Below are 18062 nucleotides of genomic sequence, written 5' to 3'. Positions count from 1 at the left end.
TAAGTTACAAGAGGAAAGGGAACTGGTGCCTGATGTGATGTGTGCCTTGAACACAGGTTTTTAAAACACTGTTTGGTCTAGGTAGATGTGCTCAGCTTCACATCACACTGAACAACCCAGCTTTTACTAGTAGTGATTGGAACTACTGTCTGTTCTGCAGAAGAGCCATGTACCTTAAGGAAAGGCCTACTCAGCAAGAGCAATGCTTCATGATGCAGAATGCATCCATCAGATCAACTGGCAGCAACTTTCTCCTGATGATTAAAAGAATTAAAGCATGTAAAGGAAGAGGTAGGCTGGGAAATGGGCTTTAGAGCTAGTATGAAAACTTTCATCCAAAGCTATTATCTCAAAACAACCAGAATTAATTAATTTCTAGTATATGAATGGAAGCATATTAGAATTAAATGCATTTACCAAAAGTTCTGTCTGAGGGCTTCAGTTATCTTCTTACAGATGCTCAGAATTTCACTTGATTTAAATGGGATCTGGCATCCAGGTAACTGAAGATTTAGACACACCTCAACCAGAAATGCCTGCAGCTGAAAAGGTTTTCTCTTCTGGACACCTACTTCTAACACCTAGTGCTGTTTAGCTATGCTGCATATCATAGAACTAGAAAAGGATGACTGGTGTCAAAACAGTTTCATAATAATTAATTGGTACATTGCACTGAATGAACTCAGTAACAAATACTGGAGTTCAAGCTAGAGCTGTGCAATCTAGTGACAGTAAACAAAAATATTTGGGTTTGAAACCCACTTTTGAGACTTCATGAAAAATCCAAAGATTGCATACAAAGAGAATTGTATTCTGTCAATTCCAATGAACTGCACTCAGGAGACTGAGCAAACAGACTTTTACTCCTGTCCTGAAGGTCTGACAAAAACTGATTAACGTAGAGCTTCCAATTGCCATCCTCTTGATGTAAGAAGATAGAAGCTTGCCTTTCAGTGAGACAATAAAAACTATGAAGTATGTCTCACTTTGAATATTCATAACTTTGTACTGTTCTCATGGCATTTCAAGCAATATCATAAAAAGTTTGTGTAGTACATAAGCACAGAAAAATACAGCTCAGCCATGAGTAAAGATCTACACAATAAAATACACCTCCTCCACCCTGAAAGTAAAGTTGAGTAAGAAAGGGCGTCGCATGGCCTGATTACGACCTGTGTTCTGTTCCTGCCCAAGCCTCGCCAGCCTGCAACTCAGGCCTCTATTTTGTGTTGGAGAAGGGTGAGGATTAAATTTTAATATAAACAACTTCAAATATATCAATGGTCATGAAAAGATATATTTATTTAATTGGGTCTCCTCATACCTAGGATTTTATCAAACATCACTCACTCACAAGCTGGTACAAACAACAGGATAAAACTGAACACAACTTCTACTCAAATGCTGAGCTTGATAGTCTGGAACTTTTCTTATCTAAACCACAAATTTCCAAGACAAAACACAATTTTCATTACTGGGACATGAAAACTATAAGCAGTAACAAAATGCAAGGGGATGAAACTGCACCAGGAGAACCATTAGGTAAAGGCATTGGCATCTACCAACATTAACCTTTGCAGTTCCTCACAGGTAGTTGAAATTCAGCCTACAATTTCAGATCTATCTCGGATTTCTTTGCCACAGTTCACATGCACTTAATCTGTGCTCTGGAAGCTCAGCTGCCATACAGTGAGAGCAATCATCAGGTGCCAACAGTTTGAACCTGGACAGTTAATAATTCTCCAAACACCATATTCAAATTAATGGCTATAGGAATTCAAGAGGATTTATTCAATTATATTTTGCCTTGGGAAAGAAAAAACCTGGTTTAGCACCACTTAGAGAGTTTCCTGTGTCACACTGAACCACTTGCCTAATCTCATTTTATTTGTACAAAGGTACATGGAATAAGCCTGCTGCAAGTCTGAAGATCAGGTACAAACCACGACTGATGAGAAACTAGTTAACTACAACTGCATCCGAAGAAACATTCAAAGACCTCAGACAGAGGATACATGAACCAAATTTCAACTGGGATAAAAACCTGGCAGAGAAAAGAGCAAAACAGTAACAATCCACCTCAAGTCTGACTAGGATTGATGCAACCAAATTTTAACTTTTGAAGTGAAATTTAAAATGTTTAAAACCTAACAGAACACTGAAATGGAAGACATAAGCCTCTGTAAACTACCATTTAATAAATGTTACCTTACATGTTGCCAATCGCAGTACAAGAGTGGAAATAACTTGTTAACTGTAGCCATATTTATAAACTCCGCTCCTTGAAAGGGAATCTCATTTACAAACAGAGCAAACACATCTCAGTACAGCCAGCACTTCTAGCTCTGCTTGTTGACTCCATCTAAAAACAGGGAAACCAACTGGGAGCAGTAGCAGCAACTCGTTTGCAATCAGAATACAAAGCAAGCGAGATGAGACCTAACACTATCAACAAAGGACAGACGGACAGTTCTGAAAGGCTTGTTAGAACCCTCAGTGCCTTTGAAGAAGCTCCTAAGGAGGTTTAGTCCCTCCTGAAGACAATGGGAGATGATCAGCATGAGTCAAACAAATCAGAGTGCAAAATAAGACTTATAGAAACCCAAGGCTTCAGGCTTACTAAACTCTCCCTTGTTTTGAGGTATAGCTTCTGTCTTTGACAACAATAACACTACAAGATGTATGGCCCTTAACATCATAAACAAAATTTCAGAGAGAATTCTCTGAATGCAACCAAACAGAATGAGAAATAAGGCTTAGAAAAATGGTTAAAGTGGTTTTGTTCAGAAAACATCAATGACTACAGAAGTTTCCTCCTCTGCCTAACAGTTTCACAGCCATAAGCCACAGAGCTACCAGATATTTAGATTTTCATGGCAGAAAATGATGGTTTACCCAGAATAAGAGAATTCTAATTTAATCTGTTTGAGATGAGATGTATACAATACGCTGTCCTGGGGTCTGATCTGGGTTTAACTTCAAGCCTCCTAACTTCCATGAGAAAAGGAAGTCTGTGAGCCTAGCTTCTGTCCTCCTTTAAAATCCTCTTTGCAACAGTCTGAAACTGGTGATGTCAAGTCTGCAGAAACATTAAGACCTCAAACCAGAGATACAATTCTAGAAAAGCTTCTGTTGATAAATTTCCCTGGTAATTTAGCATAGACAGCACAACCTGCAGTCTAATACTATAGTACTCCAAACACAAACCAAACCATGCTTGCCCCGGTCACCTCTCCTCCATCTAAATTTCCACAGCAGTGCATTAATCTATATACATACAGAAAAAAAGATGAAAATTGTTTGCATAAGCAGATAGTTGTGTATTATGCCTTCCCAAGCATTGTGCATCATAGAAAGGTCTAGCACTGGTTAATTCTGTCTCTTCTTGGTCACCATTTAGCTTCTTAAATCCTTAAGAAAACAAACCAAAAACCAGCTCCCATAAAGAGGCAAACTGTTTCCTCATAATGCTTTAGGGTAGGCTTAAATTTCCTTGCCTCTAAAAAGGAGCTAGAAACCTAACCACCAGCCCTGTATTACACAGGCTGCTCCTGCGCCAGAGAAACATCTGCAGTAAGAACATGGTAGCGAGCAAGTGGTTTGTGGTTTGGAGTTAAGACATTCACAGCACCACATAACTTCCTCTAATAATCACAGCTCAGCAAAGCTCCCTCAAGATAGGATTATTTTGATCAATATGCTTCCCAAATGACATAAAATTGAAAGGGGCCCAAGGCCACAGAGGTATATGGCTCCACCCATTCGGTAACTACAGAAGCAGCAGCCATTAGATGCACTGCTTTCTGGTCGGGGAAGTCTTTCCACTCCCCAGTCAACTCTGCTGATAAACTTCCAATTGTTTCACTCTGACAAACACTATTTGAATGCACTGCTAACTACTGCTTTTCCACCACAACGTTAGTCCAAAGAGCTTAAAAATATATTTGGGTCAACTTGACCAATTACAAGATGAACTCAGTTAAATCAAGAGTTCTGCATCAGCTGAACAGGACTCTTTAGAACCTGAACCCACCCTCTGCACCCCTTAAGACAGCTACATGAAGACGGCAGGTCAGCTAGTTCACACCTAACTGTTCTGTAAGATCACATCCCCCAAAATCTATTTCTGTTTCTTACCATCATCAAACAAAAAGACAAGTAATAAAACAAACAAACAAATCCCCACAAACCAAAACCCAAACACTTTTCATTCTCCTGTTCCAACCACAAGAACATGCAGGACTGGTAAGAGAAACTCACCACTGTGGTGTAGCATTTCCAGTCCCTTTACTGAACCACACAATGCAGTCTTCACCATAACAAACCTTGCAACCTCTACAGCAAGGACTTTTAAAGTCACAGATTACAAAAAAATGAAATCATCAAACAAACAAAAAAATCTGATGATATAGCATGAAACAAAACTGATCACCAATGCTTCTAAACAAATGCTGCTCCTAACAACTGGGAAATGGAAGTGAGCTGACCTAGCAGCTTTCCAGATGTTCTCCAAAGCTTGTCATTACATGCATCCTCACATGCCAATATTAACAGACCCACCAAGCACAGACATAACGTCATGAGGACTAAGAGAACAGCACATACTAACCCAAAGCATACCTCCTAATCTACCTCAGCTACATGTGAAGTTTAACAGATCAGGACCTGCAGTCCAGCAGCTCCGTGGATTAGACTAAAACCAACAGTCTCTAACAAGCTGTAGAAAAGCTGACTAACAGAGCTATCCTCTGTAGGGCCAATTGGTTCGAGGCACACATTAGCTTTCCTCAAAAAAGATTTTTTATCTAAGTTTTATTTGTAATTACACATGATGGAAAATGCTGGCAATTGAATGAAATCATGCTTCTGTACTGGTGTGGTAAGCAGCACAACCAATGGTTTCAAGAATGCTAGTGAATAGGCTGGACTTAGAAAGATCTTGTGCAGGTGAACTATGGCCACTACCTAAACAGTGATGACTAACTAAAGCTTTTTGATCCTATATAGGGAAACTGCAGCAAGATGTGTCCCTTAATGAACTGATTTTATTAAACAACAAAAACTTCCCGTCAACGTACCTGCAAGCCATTTTAACGCCACACTTCTAATCTACATTCAAATTAAATGCCAGATCCCCAACCTCATCCTATGATCAGCCGTATCTTGCAGAAATGGCATCCTCAGTTCCAGCGGTAACCTTCAGGTAAGGAAGCATTTACAAGCCTCTTACTGAAATCTGCTCAGGAGGAGCCCTGCAATGCGTATGCTTTTACTCCACAAGATCAATCAATAGCCACAAGGCCGATGTTTAAAATGCCGTGTCGCTGAAGGTTTAGCAGACACCGGTTCTCGCCAACAACCCAACGAGTGCTCCTCACGTCAGGCCGATGGTTGGGCTCCCTCAGGGGCTTTATTTCCCCTTCCCACCCCTCTGGCCATCGGGGCTCTCCCCGGCACACGCAGCCACCTTCCCGACCCCTGAGGAGCGCGGCGTTTGCAGCGGGCTGACCGCTCCGGCCAGGGCAGCGAGCGGAACCCTTCCCTGCAACAAGTGACGGTCTCTGCCCGCCTCGGGCACCGCGGGCCACTGGCCGCAGCCCGGCCCGGTGCCTGCGGGAACGGTTATGTAACGGGCGGGCCTCCGCCGCGCATCCCGCCGCCGCAACTCGGCCTGGCCCCTGCGGCCGACCGCCGAGGCCCGCCGGGAAGAGGACTGACCTTCGGGGTCGTAAAGTCTCGGGGGGCGGAAAGCAGCCCGGCGCAGGTGAGAGCGGAGGACGAGCCGCCGCGAGCCGCCGCCATCCCCCGCATCCAGTCCCGCGGGGCCGCAGGTGCAGCGGCCTCGACGGGGTCACCCCGGCCCCCAGCCAGCCCCGGGGAGGGGCGGCCAGCGCCCTCCTCCACTCCCGCACCGCCGAGATGTCCTCCCCCGCGCTCCCTCCCCGCTCCCGAAGGACGAAGGCAGCCAAGGACACCGTCCCCCCACCCAGCAGCTCCATCGATCCGCGGTACATCCCTATGAGACGCCCAGGGAACGGGCTAGCATGGCGGAGGGGAGGGGGGGTGTCCGGACTTGCCGCCCTCGCCTTTCCCCCGGTGCCAGGCAGCCTCCCCCGACTGTGTTTACCTCGAGCGGCTTCCGCTCCTCCGCAGAGCAGCGCGGCCAGCAGCAAGCAGGCGGCGGCCGGCACCGAAGGCAGCATTCCCGGGCAGCACGACGGCGGCATGGCAGCGCAGAGCGGGGCAGGGCAGCGCGCAGCCCCGGCTGGCGGGGCGGCTGTGGCGCCCCCGCTGGTCCGGGCTCCGCTCTGCGCCGGGCGGAGGGCTCGGCTCGGCCCCGAGGAGGAGGAGAAAGAGGGAGGAGGAAGAGAAGGAGGGAGGAGAAGCGTTGCGCTGCCCCACTCCGCTCTCTTTTTCTCTCCTCCTCCCCTCCCTCCCTCCCCCGCCTGGCAGCGCGGCGCCCCGCCAGCGGCACCTAAAATGGCGGCGGCGAACGCGGCCGGTCCCCTCGCGCCGGTTCCCAGGCGGGAGAGGGAGCGAACCAACGGCAAGGGGGATGGGGGAGAACCCATCTGCGGCGGGGCGGAGCAGGGCACAGCGCGGCGGACGGCACCGCCTCTGCCCGGCCTGCCGGTCTCGAGTCCGCCCCCGCTCCGCCCCGAGGCCGGGCACTGCGGCATCGCGCCGCTGCCACACCGCCCCCTCCGGTCCAGACGGTCGGCTGGGCTGTGCTGGGGTTCGGGGGTTTTTTTTGGGGGGTGGTTGGGTTGGGTTTGCTGTGTGCTGAAGGTCCCTGCGTTGCTGCAGCTGCGGGCAGTTAGCAATCAGGGCTCACCTGCGTCCCACAGAAGGCTAGTAGCAGGTTTAATCAAGTGCTGATTAAAACCCCATCACTGGAGAACGAGTTAAAGCACAGATGAAGCTATTTAAATGCTTTCACCTTAATGTTCACAGCTCTTTTCCACAAAAATGCAAAGCCGCTCTTTTTTTTTACCTAACCCAACACTGATGCTGAAGACAGCAAGGCCTCCAGCAGCACAGTAAAGCGCTGGGAGCTGGAGGCACAAACTCTCATCAGCTGCTGGTCTCTCAACCATCCTAAGAACGAGCAAACTGCTAACACCTGCTGCAACGCACCAAGAAACAAACAGATGCTTTCTTGGTGTGTCTGTGCAGCTCAAACTGCAGTGCTGAGGAAATGTGTCTGGTTTAAGCATAAACAGCACCATCATGCCTCTCCACACATGCAGACCTCAGGTTTCCATGGTGCTCATCTCCAGGTACACATGCTGCAAAGGACGACCATCCTGGGACATAGCATTAACCTGTCCACAAAGAGGAAGAGCACTGCTTACAGTTTAGACAAATGCTCTCCACAGCGAGAAAGCTTTTCAGTGCAGTTTTACTGACTTAAGGGCAAAAGTCTATTAGATCTTTTTATAAGCACTATGAGAAGTTTCACAAGAATAATTAAGTTGCACAGACCCTGTCCTGTAGTGGAAAAGTTATTTGCTCTTTCATCAAAAATTTCTGTTAGAAAATGCTTCAGCAGAAGAAAAGAGAAAGTTTTGTCAACTAAAATGCAACCAACTTATTTTATAATTAGATATGACTACTCATGCTTTGTACCTATTAGCCATTCCACTCCCACAGTGAAATAAAAATAAAGTCCAGCATGTTCAGAATCCTAGAGATGTGGTATTTCTTTCTTTTAAAGTGCTACACAATTTAAATACCAAGGTGGATCTGTTCCGGAAAAACCTCCCCCTCCCTTCCAAGGCAAGCCCAATGCTGTTACCTTCCCTGCCAACTACCTGTCTACCTCAAACTCAACATGTGGAAACCAGTCAACCAAAGGTGAGAAAGCAACTAATTTTCTGCCCTGGATCAGTCACTAAGGTCTCTCAGCAAGCTGATGGAACATGGTCTGCAGCAAGCCAGTGCATCTGGATATCCAAAGGCAAGCTGTTTCGCCCACCCAACAGCTTCTTTGTAGCATCTTCAAAACCACCCATCTTCACTTGGTGTACCTTAAGCAATTTACTAATATGAGTGTGTGCAGAGAAAAAAAAATATTTGAAGGGAAATACACTGGTCCAACAATGAAAATATCCCAATTACCATACTGTAGGATGGAGCAATCCCTTAACCAAGCAACCAAGTTAGTCCTCATCAATTTCATTGACTGTGTGCTGTAGGCCACCTGCTCTATCAAGAGCTAAGACATCTTTCTTTTTTTAAACAAAGCTAAAGCCTCAGTCTAAACCCCCTTGATTTCTCAGCCTGTCTAACATATGCTGGATGGCAGATCATGTCAGAAGAAGCCTGTAGTCCATCTGTTGCCAAAGAGCTGAGTCTTTACATTCTGCCAACGCAGCTTCAGCTGACAGTATGCTACATTATCCATTTTTCTTTTGTATGGAGAGTGGAAGGACTGTCCAGCTCAGTATGACTCAAATTAGTCTTACTAACTTAATGCATGAGTATAAACTACCTCACTACTAAAGATCTGCAAGGCAATATATGCTCAGTTAAGAGATGATTGCCCATTGAGGATTTCATGATGTAACACAAATCTGCTTGCCCAAATACTACCTTGTGATTAGGAATAGGTCTATGTAGAGAGCTTGAATGTCAACATACAAGTCTCTGAAGAAGGCTTTTAAGTCAGTGCCCAGGTGCCATGCAAATATACACATACTCTAAAACATTTCCTGCAAAATAAATTATGATTGCCTTTGAACTGGAGAACAGTCTAGGCTCATTAGATTCGGCAGAAAAGACAGTTTAAAGAGCAAAGTTTGTTCTGTAGTCCACTTGGGCCATATCATGTGTTGCCAGAGCTGGGATCATGCTACCATTGACCACAGTAAGAAGGGAACTTCAGTGTTACCATCAGGACTCCTCTAAGTGATTCTGATTCAGCAGAATTAGGAAGGAGAGGCATTTTTCAAGAGAAGAAATGCCATATCCCGGTAAACCTTATTTATTGCACAAGAATACTACCAGCTCAGATAGTCAGATGACTCAGTTATGATGAAACAGGGAAATTTCCAAGGAAGGAGAAGGCATTGATTGCATTTCACCCTCTAAGCAAAACTCCAAGTCAGTTGTGACTAAGGCACTGATTCAGTAAAGCCAATGATTCTTCAGTCTGTCCTTTAAGATCAGGTAGGTGATTTTGTTCAGTTAGATGACTAAGTGGTTTGACTGACTTGCTCTATAAGTATGGCAAATACAACATCCTCTCAAATACCTTTTGCCTCACAGAACTAAGACTGATTTAAACTGCCCAGAGTGAAACCAGTCCTATTTGCTGTTCAACACCAGCTCTGCTATTGGCCAGAGGCAGCTGCATTTCACAAGCTGACAGAGCTTCTCACTTTATCTGAAATGCCACATGCCATTATTTCAGAGAAACTCAGAGAACTAACTTCAGCACCTTCATTTTTTTTCCCCTATCTCCCTCCTACTCTGACCTGCTTCTTGAGCTCCAAAAAAGCATTGATTTTTATTTTATTGGTAACAACAAAACTGGAACAAATGGCTCCTGGCAGAACACGTTTTCTGTTACAGCTGAAAAACTACGGGACTAATGTCCTTGAAATGCACACTGTGACTAATGCCCAGCTTGCAAGGACCCAGGAGGACACATTTACTGCACTTGTCAAAATGCAGCTGAGCAGCCAGAAATGAAAAGACAAGATGATAGGTAAAAATGGATGCTTCTGCTTGTTGCTTATAGGGAGCCAGTGCATACCATAAATAGAGAGAAGTGAGACATGCTCAGTGAAGTCAAAGCAGATCTGGATCTGATTGCTGGCGTTCAGGATCATAAATGATTTTGAATACACATGGAACATGCACCATTACTTCTAGATATATGACTTGGATCTTTCTTCAAAAGGAGAGGCCAAGTAAGTCTATAAGGGGCTTGAGAAAAGGCTCCAGTCATTAAACAGAGGCTAGGAACTGGGTGTGGGCTTCTTTTCATCTCAGTACAATTCATGTTTGCATACCAGTTTGTTCCCAGATTATGATTGCTTTTAACGGGCAGTCAGAGCTCAGAACTTAGCTTTATCTCCTTTGCTGAGCATTTGGTTTATCACAGCTGCCCTGAAACCACTTCTGAAAGGGGACCAATTGCCATAGAGACTATGCAGTAATTAAGCTCATGAGAGAGCTGCCTGCACAGCCAAGCAAAATAATAGATGAAGGCAGCAACAGACCAGTTCCTGAGAAGCTGTGTTGCAGCTCCACTCTGGCTCCTCCCATTCCCACTAGAGAAAGCAATAGGAGAAACTCAAAGTATGTGAGGAATCTGAATTCCAGTATTTTTTGTTTCTGATATGACTTTATCAGTCTAAGCCAAGCAGGTAGAAGAAACAATAATGACACTAAATAAAAACAAATTAAAAAAAAAAATCACAATTGAAGGGGACTATAAAAATTACAACTCCTCACAATGAGATCTATGAACTCAGAGTATTCTTGTGAGGCAACAGGCAGAAGTGGCATCTTTTGGGTCATTTAAAAGAACACTTCACAAAATGCCCCTACTAGCTTGAAGACAAAAACACACAGATAACCTGTTAGAGCTTTTCTAACCTTGCTGTCTCTGATACACACAGCTGCAATTCTCTGAACATAAATTCACATGTTTTTAGATTAGGTGGATGAAAATATGTCTTCTTTTTTTGTAATGGTTTGGAACCTGACTGTATAGATTAGAGAAGAAAGAATTAGAGGACTGGTTTTTCCCCACACTTGAAAATTTCCAGAACTGCTTTGATCATATGTGAGAATTGATTTAGGGGATGCAAATGAAGGCCTTGGCAATCTGAAGAAGAAAATCTTCTCCCCTGACATTTCTGAACGTTCAGAGAATTCTCAACAAGCCATTGAAGTATGGGTTCATGACAGAGACAAAAAGAAAATTCAATAAGCAAAGAAGTACATAAACCCCACTAGCTTCCTCACAAGAAAACCAGCAGCATTAGCAATCTCTCTACCTTGCTTAATCTCTTTTTTTCCCCCCTCCTGTTTAGACTTACCTTCTACTGCAAAATAAGCATCTAGAGACATGAAAGCAATGAAGGAAAGATGCAAGTCCTTCCTTGCAAAGACAGACTGAATATTCTGCAATGCCATTATAATATTTTACAACTCATTAGCACTTCCCATCCTAGGATCTCCAAGCATTTTACAAGCGTTAATTAATGCACTCTCACAATACTTGCGTGAAGTAGAAAGGCAGGTGTCTAGATACTGTCATGACAGGTGCATTGCAGTTGAATAAGACAGAATTTCTAGGCTTTTCATTTGCATATTTAGGAAAGCAGGGCACAAAGAGTGGAGATAAGAAGTGCTGCAATACCTTGAAATACCTTCAATTAAGGAACACTGGAATACCTTGAGATACCTTGAACTGGCTTTCAAGCACTTAGATAGAAAGCAATACTTCGGGACCTCAGTACAATTTGGGCTTTATTATTGTGAAGTCTTTGCATCTAACACCACAATGGTGTTGTGTTATATAAATAGAAGTGGAGCCTGAATGAAACTGGACCTGTTTCTTAAAAATTTGTTTCCTTACATGCAGGGGTATTGAGGTCTCCTAAGTCCCTGAAACCACCGTGGCCTCTGATTTTTTAAGTCAAGTAAGACACCACTAAAGGCTAAGAGAGACTACAGAAAATGAAACAAGTATCAGGCATAAATTATTTTACTAATTATCCTCTGACTCAATAAAACAAGAATTGCAGCCAGGTGCTGTGGAGGAGCCTTTCTGCAATGTGTGTACAAAAACACAAGGACTCGAGGGGTGGTTTTAGGTTGTTTTTTTCCTGTACTGTACTAACTTGTTTTGAAGAGCAGCATAGTGGGCCATGACCACAGTAACTCCTTTATTTCTCTAATGTACACAGAAAACTGAACTAGTAATTTATACCATGGGCAAGGAGGGGGTAAAAAGAGGGAGGAATTATAGGGTTTCTTTCCAGTTCTACCACAGATGCCGCTTTGGGTTGGTGACTAGACCCTACTCTACCTATTTCCTCTTTTGACAACATAATAGAGTAACATACCATGTATCGAAGGATGGATGGATCAACCAATTCAAATATTTGTGCCAGGTACTGCTGACAATGCTCATACTCCTCAGCTTACAGGTTTTTTTTGTTTTGGTTTGGTTTTTTCACTCTTTAGGATCATGGTATTCAGTGAACATCTGGTCATACAATGACGCTTTCCTCTTGTCTCTGCTTGCCTTCCTGCAAGGAAGAGGAGCCATGTGCATGAGTACTCCCCTCCCTAAGAGCCATATGGGAATGTAAAGGCATTCTCTGAATTCATTACCCTGCCCCACAATATGATTCTGTCTTTGTATGGGCATGAAAATGGATGTTAATTTATTCCTTATTGCTAATTTGAAAAGGAGCACAAACACAACAGTTGCATTGCAAAGACTTCTACCAAGGGTGTAGTTTAAGTCCAATTATGTGCTATTAGTACATTTGCTCTTTGTTCCTGTGGCATATTAATTACATGTCTGGTATTCTGATAATTAACACAATTACACTCTTTATTTTCCCCTTTCGTTAGACAATATTCTTGCATTTGACTCAGATAAGTAATTTTCTATAGGTAAAAGAAGCCAAATTATTGCATATAAATAACATCAAGCAATAGGTTTTTAAGTGAGAAATTCCATCAGTGTTCTTCAGCAGAAAGAAAAGCAGATGCTCTCCTGTTGGGCTGAATTGTATCTCAGAGGCTTCTAAAAGGGAACTAAATTACCATCCTCCAGTTGTGTATCCAGCATCATAATCACTGACTGAAGCAGCAGGGCCATCAGGACTACACAAGTACTGCCACACACAGCTCTTCCAGCAATGTCATCACTGCTGTTCAAAGGCTCACTGCTACCAAGATCCTTTATCTCCCACTGACATCCATGAAACTCAATGTCATCTGGCAAAAAAAAAAACAAGTTACATAGGGTCAACCAAGATGGTTTACAATTGCAAAGATCATCCACAAGTGAATGCTTGTGGGGACTAAATAAACCAAGCTCTCTTACTACTGTAAGGCAGTAAGGTGGGTAGATTTGACTAATTATGTAGGTAGAGATGTACTCCACTTACACCTGGAAGATTTGGGGGTTTTCCTCCAGAACCTTGCTCCTCTGAAAACAAGTTGCCGTTTCTCTAGAGCATATCTCCATCTCCACTAGGTCTCATGCTATGTCTGAAAATGCCCCACTGTGGAAAGACAGACACCCAGCAGTTGCCTTCTGTAAGTGGTGGTTTGGGAAAGGAGAAAAAAAGAACAAAATATTAAGGTTAGAAACTTAGTAGAAAGTTTTTCAGCATCTGTCCCACATATCTCTCATGTTCAGATCTCCAGCAGGTCTGGCTGCAATGCAGTTGTGTGTGCAGGAATTGGGGCTGGCACCCATCAGCATCAATGCCACTTGCTCCCTTCCAGAGACAGAAGTGGACATTTGTCACTTACTGCTCTCTGGTACAAGTTTTACCAGTAAAGACACCTGAGGCTTGTTTATGATGGCAAACTGCCTTTAACTGTGCCTGCCTCTACTGCTGGAGCTCCCCCCTCCCCAATTATACTGCACTGCCTTCTTCCCGTGGGGAAGAAAAGGAAACCTCAGAAGGCAAATACTAGCATTGGAAAAGCTTGCTCTGCCTCTCCTGAAAACACCATCTGGAATATTGTGTATTTTGAATGGTTGACTAGTAGATCAAAATTATCTAAGGGACCCCTGAAGACAGTTCTTTAAACCATTTTCTGTACAATCCAAAACCCCACAACCACCCCAAAACCTGATCTTAGATCCCAATTATACTGACCCTATTCGACGAGCACAATACTCTTGTCCTAAGAATTTGCACAGGTAAGAATTTGAGACAGGACACTGACATTCCACCCACAGACAAGTCTCTTACTCTCTCTATGCTTCATTTATTCTCTCAATTTAAAGCAACTTGCCTATTCCACAAGGAGGTAGTAAGACTTCATTAACTGTTTGTAAAATACATGAAGATCCTCAGATAAAAGCCTCTCTAGAAATTAAGAGTATTATTATTTTCATTAAAAAGTCAGCATTTGTAAACTCCCTGCTATTAAGTGACCATGTATAACATAAACAGCCAGGCCAAATTTCCAAACAATCTTGGGAATCATGGAGCCTGATGCTATTTTATAAATACCCAATGCAATAAGAAACAGGAGGAAGAACATGTTATCATGGTTCCTACCTGGCTATTGACTTTCAGCCAATGGCCAGTTTTATCTGTATTTCATTTTGAATAAAGATTGTAAAATCCTAGCATAACAGCCTAGAAGAAAGCCATCATGGTTAACTTATTTCCCCCCTGCCCCCTGGTCTTTATGGACTCATTAAACTGTAGCAAAAGAAAAACATATTACACAGATACAGACTGCAAAGCTGCTTTTGTCTTTCCTGCCCAAACACAGCTAGGATTTTTAAATCTTTTTCTTTTTCCTGGAAATGTGCAGCACTTCTTGGAGCCATTGCTCATCTCAATTAAATGCTTAGTCTCAGACTTGTGCTTGATAATAGCTTTTTAGATGCGTGGAAAACTGGGAATACCAGCCCAAAAACCTGAATATTCACTATTTCATTCTTTCTTAGGTACTAGTCCTTGTAACCAGTCTAGGAAACTAAAGTTATCTATTGTGCTACCATCTTCACAAGAGAAAACCTGCATCTCCTCTTTCCTTTGGGTGCTCTTGACAGACCAATTCTAGTAATAGCAAAGCAAGCAGGCACAACACCAGAACAGGACGGACAATCAGTGCTGGTCTCCCCATTGTCAACACACATTCTATTGACATTCTCATGAGGGACACTGGGAGAAAGGTCAGCATAGGAACTAGTTATGAAAGACAAGGGAAAAGAGGCTGTTAGGGTTAATTGTAAGCTGTTCATAGGTAAATGAAATAAATCTACCCTGCAGCAACTGAAAGGCTCAGAAAACAGATGGCTCAAAAGACAGAGGGGCAGAATTCATTTTTCTTCTTCACCTCATGGTGCCCAGATTTCCTCCAAAGCTCAGCCTTTCATGAAGATTTTTAAACATTTGTCCATGTATGAATTTCAATAATGGTCTTAAACCCCCCAATAAACAAAGGTCACTACATTCATTAACTATCTATGCAGAAAGAATTGAGAGTACAGGCTTTTTATTGCCTGTGCAATTCTATTTAATAGATTTATACCAAGACCCTGCTGTGCAATACATGGGAAAAGAATCATGTTGCTGTCTTTCTGAAGCTGGCTTGCCAGGTCAGAGTTTCAGGCAGAAGAACTGATTTAATGCCAGAAGAACCTAGGTTTACATTCCCAACCCACTAGAAGCAGTTTTGAATTCTCACAAGCTTAACTCTTATTGTTTAACCTTCTGTAACATAACAAGTATCAGAGTAAGGTTAGTTCACAGGTCACCCAGCTTATGTAGGCTTGAACTAGTGGAGTCCTGTTGGTTGTGACTGGACTTTAAAAACAGCTCTCCACAACTTTCTTCACAAGTCTGCATAAGGCTCCCTGGTCAAACCACCCACCTCTTCCCTGAATTGTGCAGAGTGTTGAATGGGTGCTCAGTGAGACTGTACAATAGGTGCCAACACTGCAGCCAGAGCCTGAAGAACAAAACCCTCTGTTTGCACAGACCCCAGTTAAATTAGCTGGTAGAAGTGAATTATTTCTAGCATCTGGGCCATGGATGAGAAGTTCCCCAGATCCCCCTGGATCTTGAATTTTCATCATGCAGTATCATTGCATGTAAGCGCCTCCTACTCCTGTGAAAACAGTGAGCTGCACAGTGCTGTAAGTGGGCCCAATTGTGCTGTCTCTGAAGCTGATGTCAACACTATTATTTAGATGTGGAAAAATGGGATCAATTTTACTAAACAGTCCTTCTGAGACAGTGCTAGTTGCTCTATTTTCCACATCACAGAGGCTTTCTAAAGGTAACAAAAGTGTGCTAAAAACACGTCGTTTTTTTCTCTTGCAGTTGGCATCAAGCAAACTGCTGTTCCTCCTCTACTTGCAACAGCTAACATGAAATCCTCACCACTCCTGGCCTGCTCAAATTCATCTGGCAATAACAGACTGCATCTTTGATAGATGTTTTGCACAGTCTCAAAGCATTTGTCACATTGACATATTAAAAGCTTCACAAACCTCTGCAAGGCAGGGTCAATACCTTTACCTCACTGCTGAGGAAAATGATGAAGCTCCTGTATTTCAGTCACCAAATGTGCCTGGGAGAAGATTTAGAACTGATGCAGGCATCCCAATTTCTGAGCCTGTGGTTTAGCTACATAAACCATCTCCGGGGCTTTAAAATTCTCCTTCAAAGTTATCCAGTCCAGGAGGAGAAGCCTCTTTTGCATTTTGGGGTTTGTTCTTTTCTTTCCCTACAACCCTAGCTCGGGGCTCCTAGCTCCTTCCTAGCTGTGCCTTGGCTCTTTAAGGTACAGTCTCATCAGACGAGAGCGCAGCTAAATCCATTGTCATTTCACATACTTATTGCTATTCTGACAGATACCAGTTGTGACCTTTCCTTGCAGTAAGCCACTGCCCTCCTGGCCTTCACTCTAATGGCAGATTTGCTAATCATATTTTGATCAGCCACCCATCTAATCGCTGGCTGCTGCAAGCCAGGGATCCAGCCCTATTTTTGGGGAAGAAGAGCCTAGCACGCAAACGCCACGCTTGTGTTCTCCTCCGTATGGAAGGGATCAGAGGATTAAGAGGAACAGTCAACCCTGATTAATGCTGTGAGTGAGTGAGAGATCCTTGCCAGCAGCAGGGGCCAATTGCCTCCCCATGGGGAGCTTCAAGGTGGGCAGTCTCCCTACAAAGACATGTCTGTCTTCTATTTTTAAAGCTAGATGCTGCTTTCCATCGCTGCTCTGCAACAGAAAGGTTAAATGCTAACAGCAAACTGTCCTAGGGTGGGAAGGTTGTGTTCAAGAAGTGGAATACTGTTCTGGGAACATACTGAACACCAAGAGAGGTTTGTTTCTATCACTGACTCAGCCACTGACCTCCCACCAGTAGGAAAACAGAATTCTGCTCAGTCGCTTCTGTAAAGGCTGAATAGGTGTGATGAGCATCCTTAAAAGGGAGCTAGCAAAGAGCTGTATTGACACAGCAGAAAACAAATAGACGCTCAGAGGTGAACCAACACCACCATGGTTTGTACTCAGCATAAAGATAGGATGCATGTTCTCCCCACCCCCAACCAACCTGATATATATAAGTGAATCTAAGTGAGTTACAATAATTACCCCATCCCCACATGCCCTGCTTTAATGCATCCATTACACTGTTAACTCCATCATTTCCTCTCCTCAGTGATGGAAGATAAAACATTCTAGTGAGTTCTTCTGTAAAGGTTATGTGCCCATTTCTGTGGGATCAGCTTATGATGGACCCAACATGATCTCAAAGACCATACTACTACCTAGACATTTGGTGGCCATGAATTTCCATTCCACCTGTACCTTTTAACATTTCAGATTTTCTCTTGTTTTCAGTGAGCCTCTGATGTGCAACTTCTCTGATGTAAGGCTTCTTACCTTTTCTCCTTCTGGTCTATCCACTCTTCTTCTATGTCTGTCAAAAGTGGACAAGCTGACCAAGTGGAACGACACACTGTCTTCTGCAAAGGAAGACGGGGGGCTGTAAATCCCACGTTGTGATAAATGAGTGAAGCAGAGTGCTTTGCACTGAGTCCTAACAGTACACATTCCCCTGTGTTTACCACTGTTTCGATGATACATTGCCCACTGAGTGTAAATAAAAAGCTTAGGAGATGAGACAGTCATATCATCCTGTCTGAGGCTCAGCTTACCCAGGCAGCTTTGAGCAGCATGAGAAAGAGCCTCTGGGAATGACTGGTGTCTGTGCAATGTTACAGTAAAACAAAACTCAGGATAGGTCAAGTATCGAAAAATGAGTCTGAGTGCCCAGTTCTTGCCAATTTGAACAAGAAGTGTATGGTAACAGCTGA

The 18062-nt window shown here is 43.5% G+C and overlaps 1 protein-coding gene across 4 annotated transcripts in view; it reads right to left on the bottom strand.

Annotated features, from left to right (window-relative positions):
* Nucleotides 1-6598, bottom strand: part of CLSTN1 (calsyntenin 1) — a 38288-nt gene extending 31690 nt beyond the window's left edge. For all 4 annotated transcript variants that reach the window (XM_054175919.1, XM_054175921.1, XM_054175920.1 and 1 more), the window contains exon 1: nucleotides 6128-6598. In XM_054175919.1, coding sequence (XP_054031894.1) covers nucleotides 6128-6572 — 445 coding nt within the window. In that variant the 5' untranslated portion in view covers nucleotides 6573-6598. The remainder of the gene's footprint in view (nucleotides 1-6127) is intronic.
* Between the last annotated feature and the right edge of the window lie 11464 nt (nucleotides 6599-18062).

This window comes from Dryobates pubescens, chromosome 33 (assembly GCF_014839835.1).
Source record: "Dryobates pubescens isolate bDryPub1 chromosome 33, bDryPub1.pri, whole genome shotgun sequence".
In the NCBI taxonomy this organism is placed as follows: Eukaryota; Metazoa; Chordata; class Aves; order Piciformes; family Picidae; genus Dryobates; species Dryobates pubescens.
This window is presented reverse-complemented; position numbering and strand designations above follow the sequence as displayed.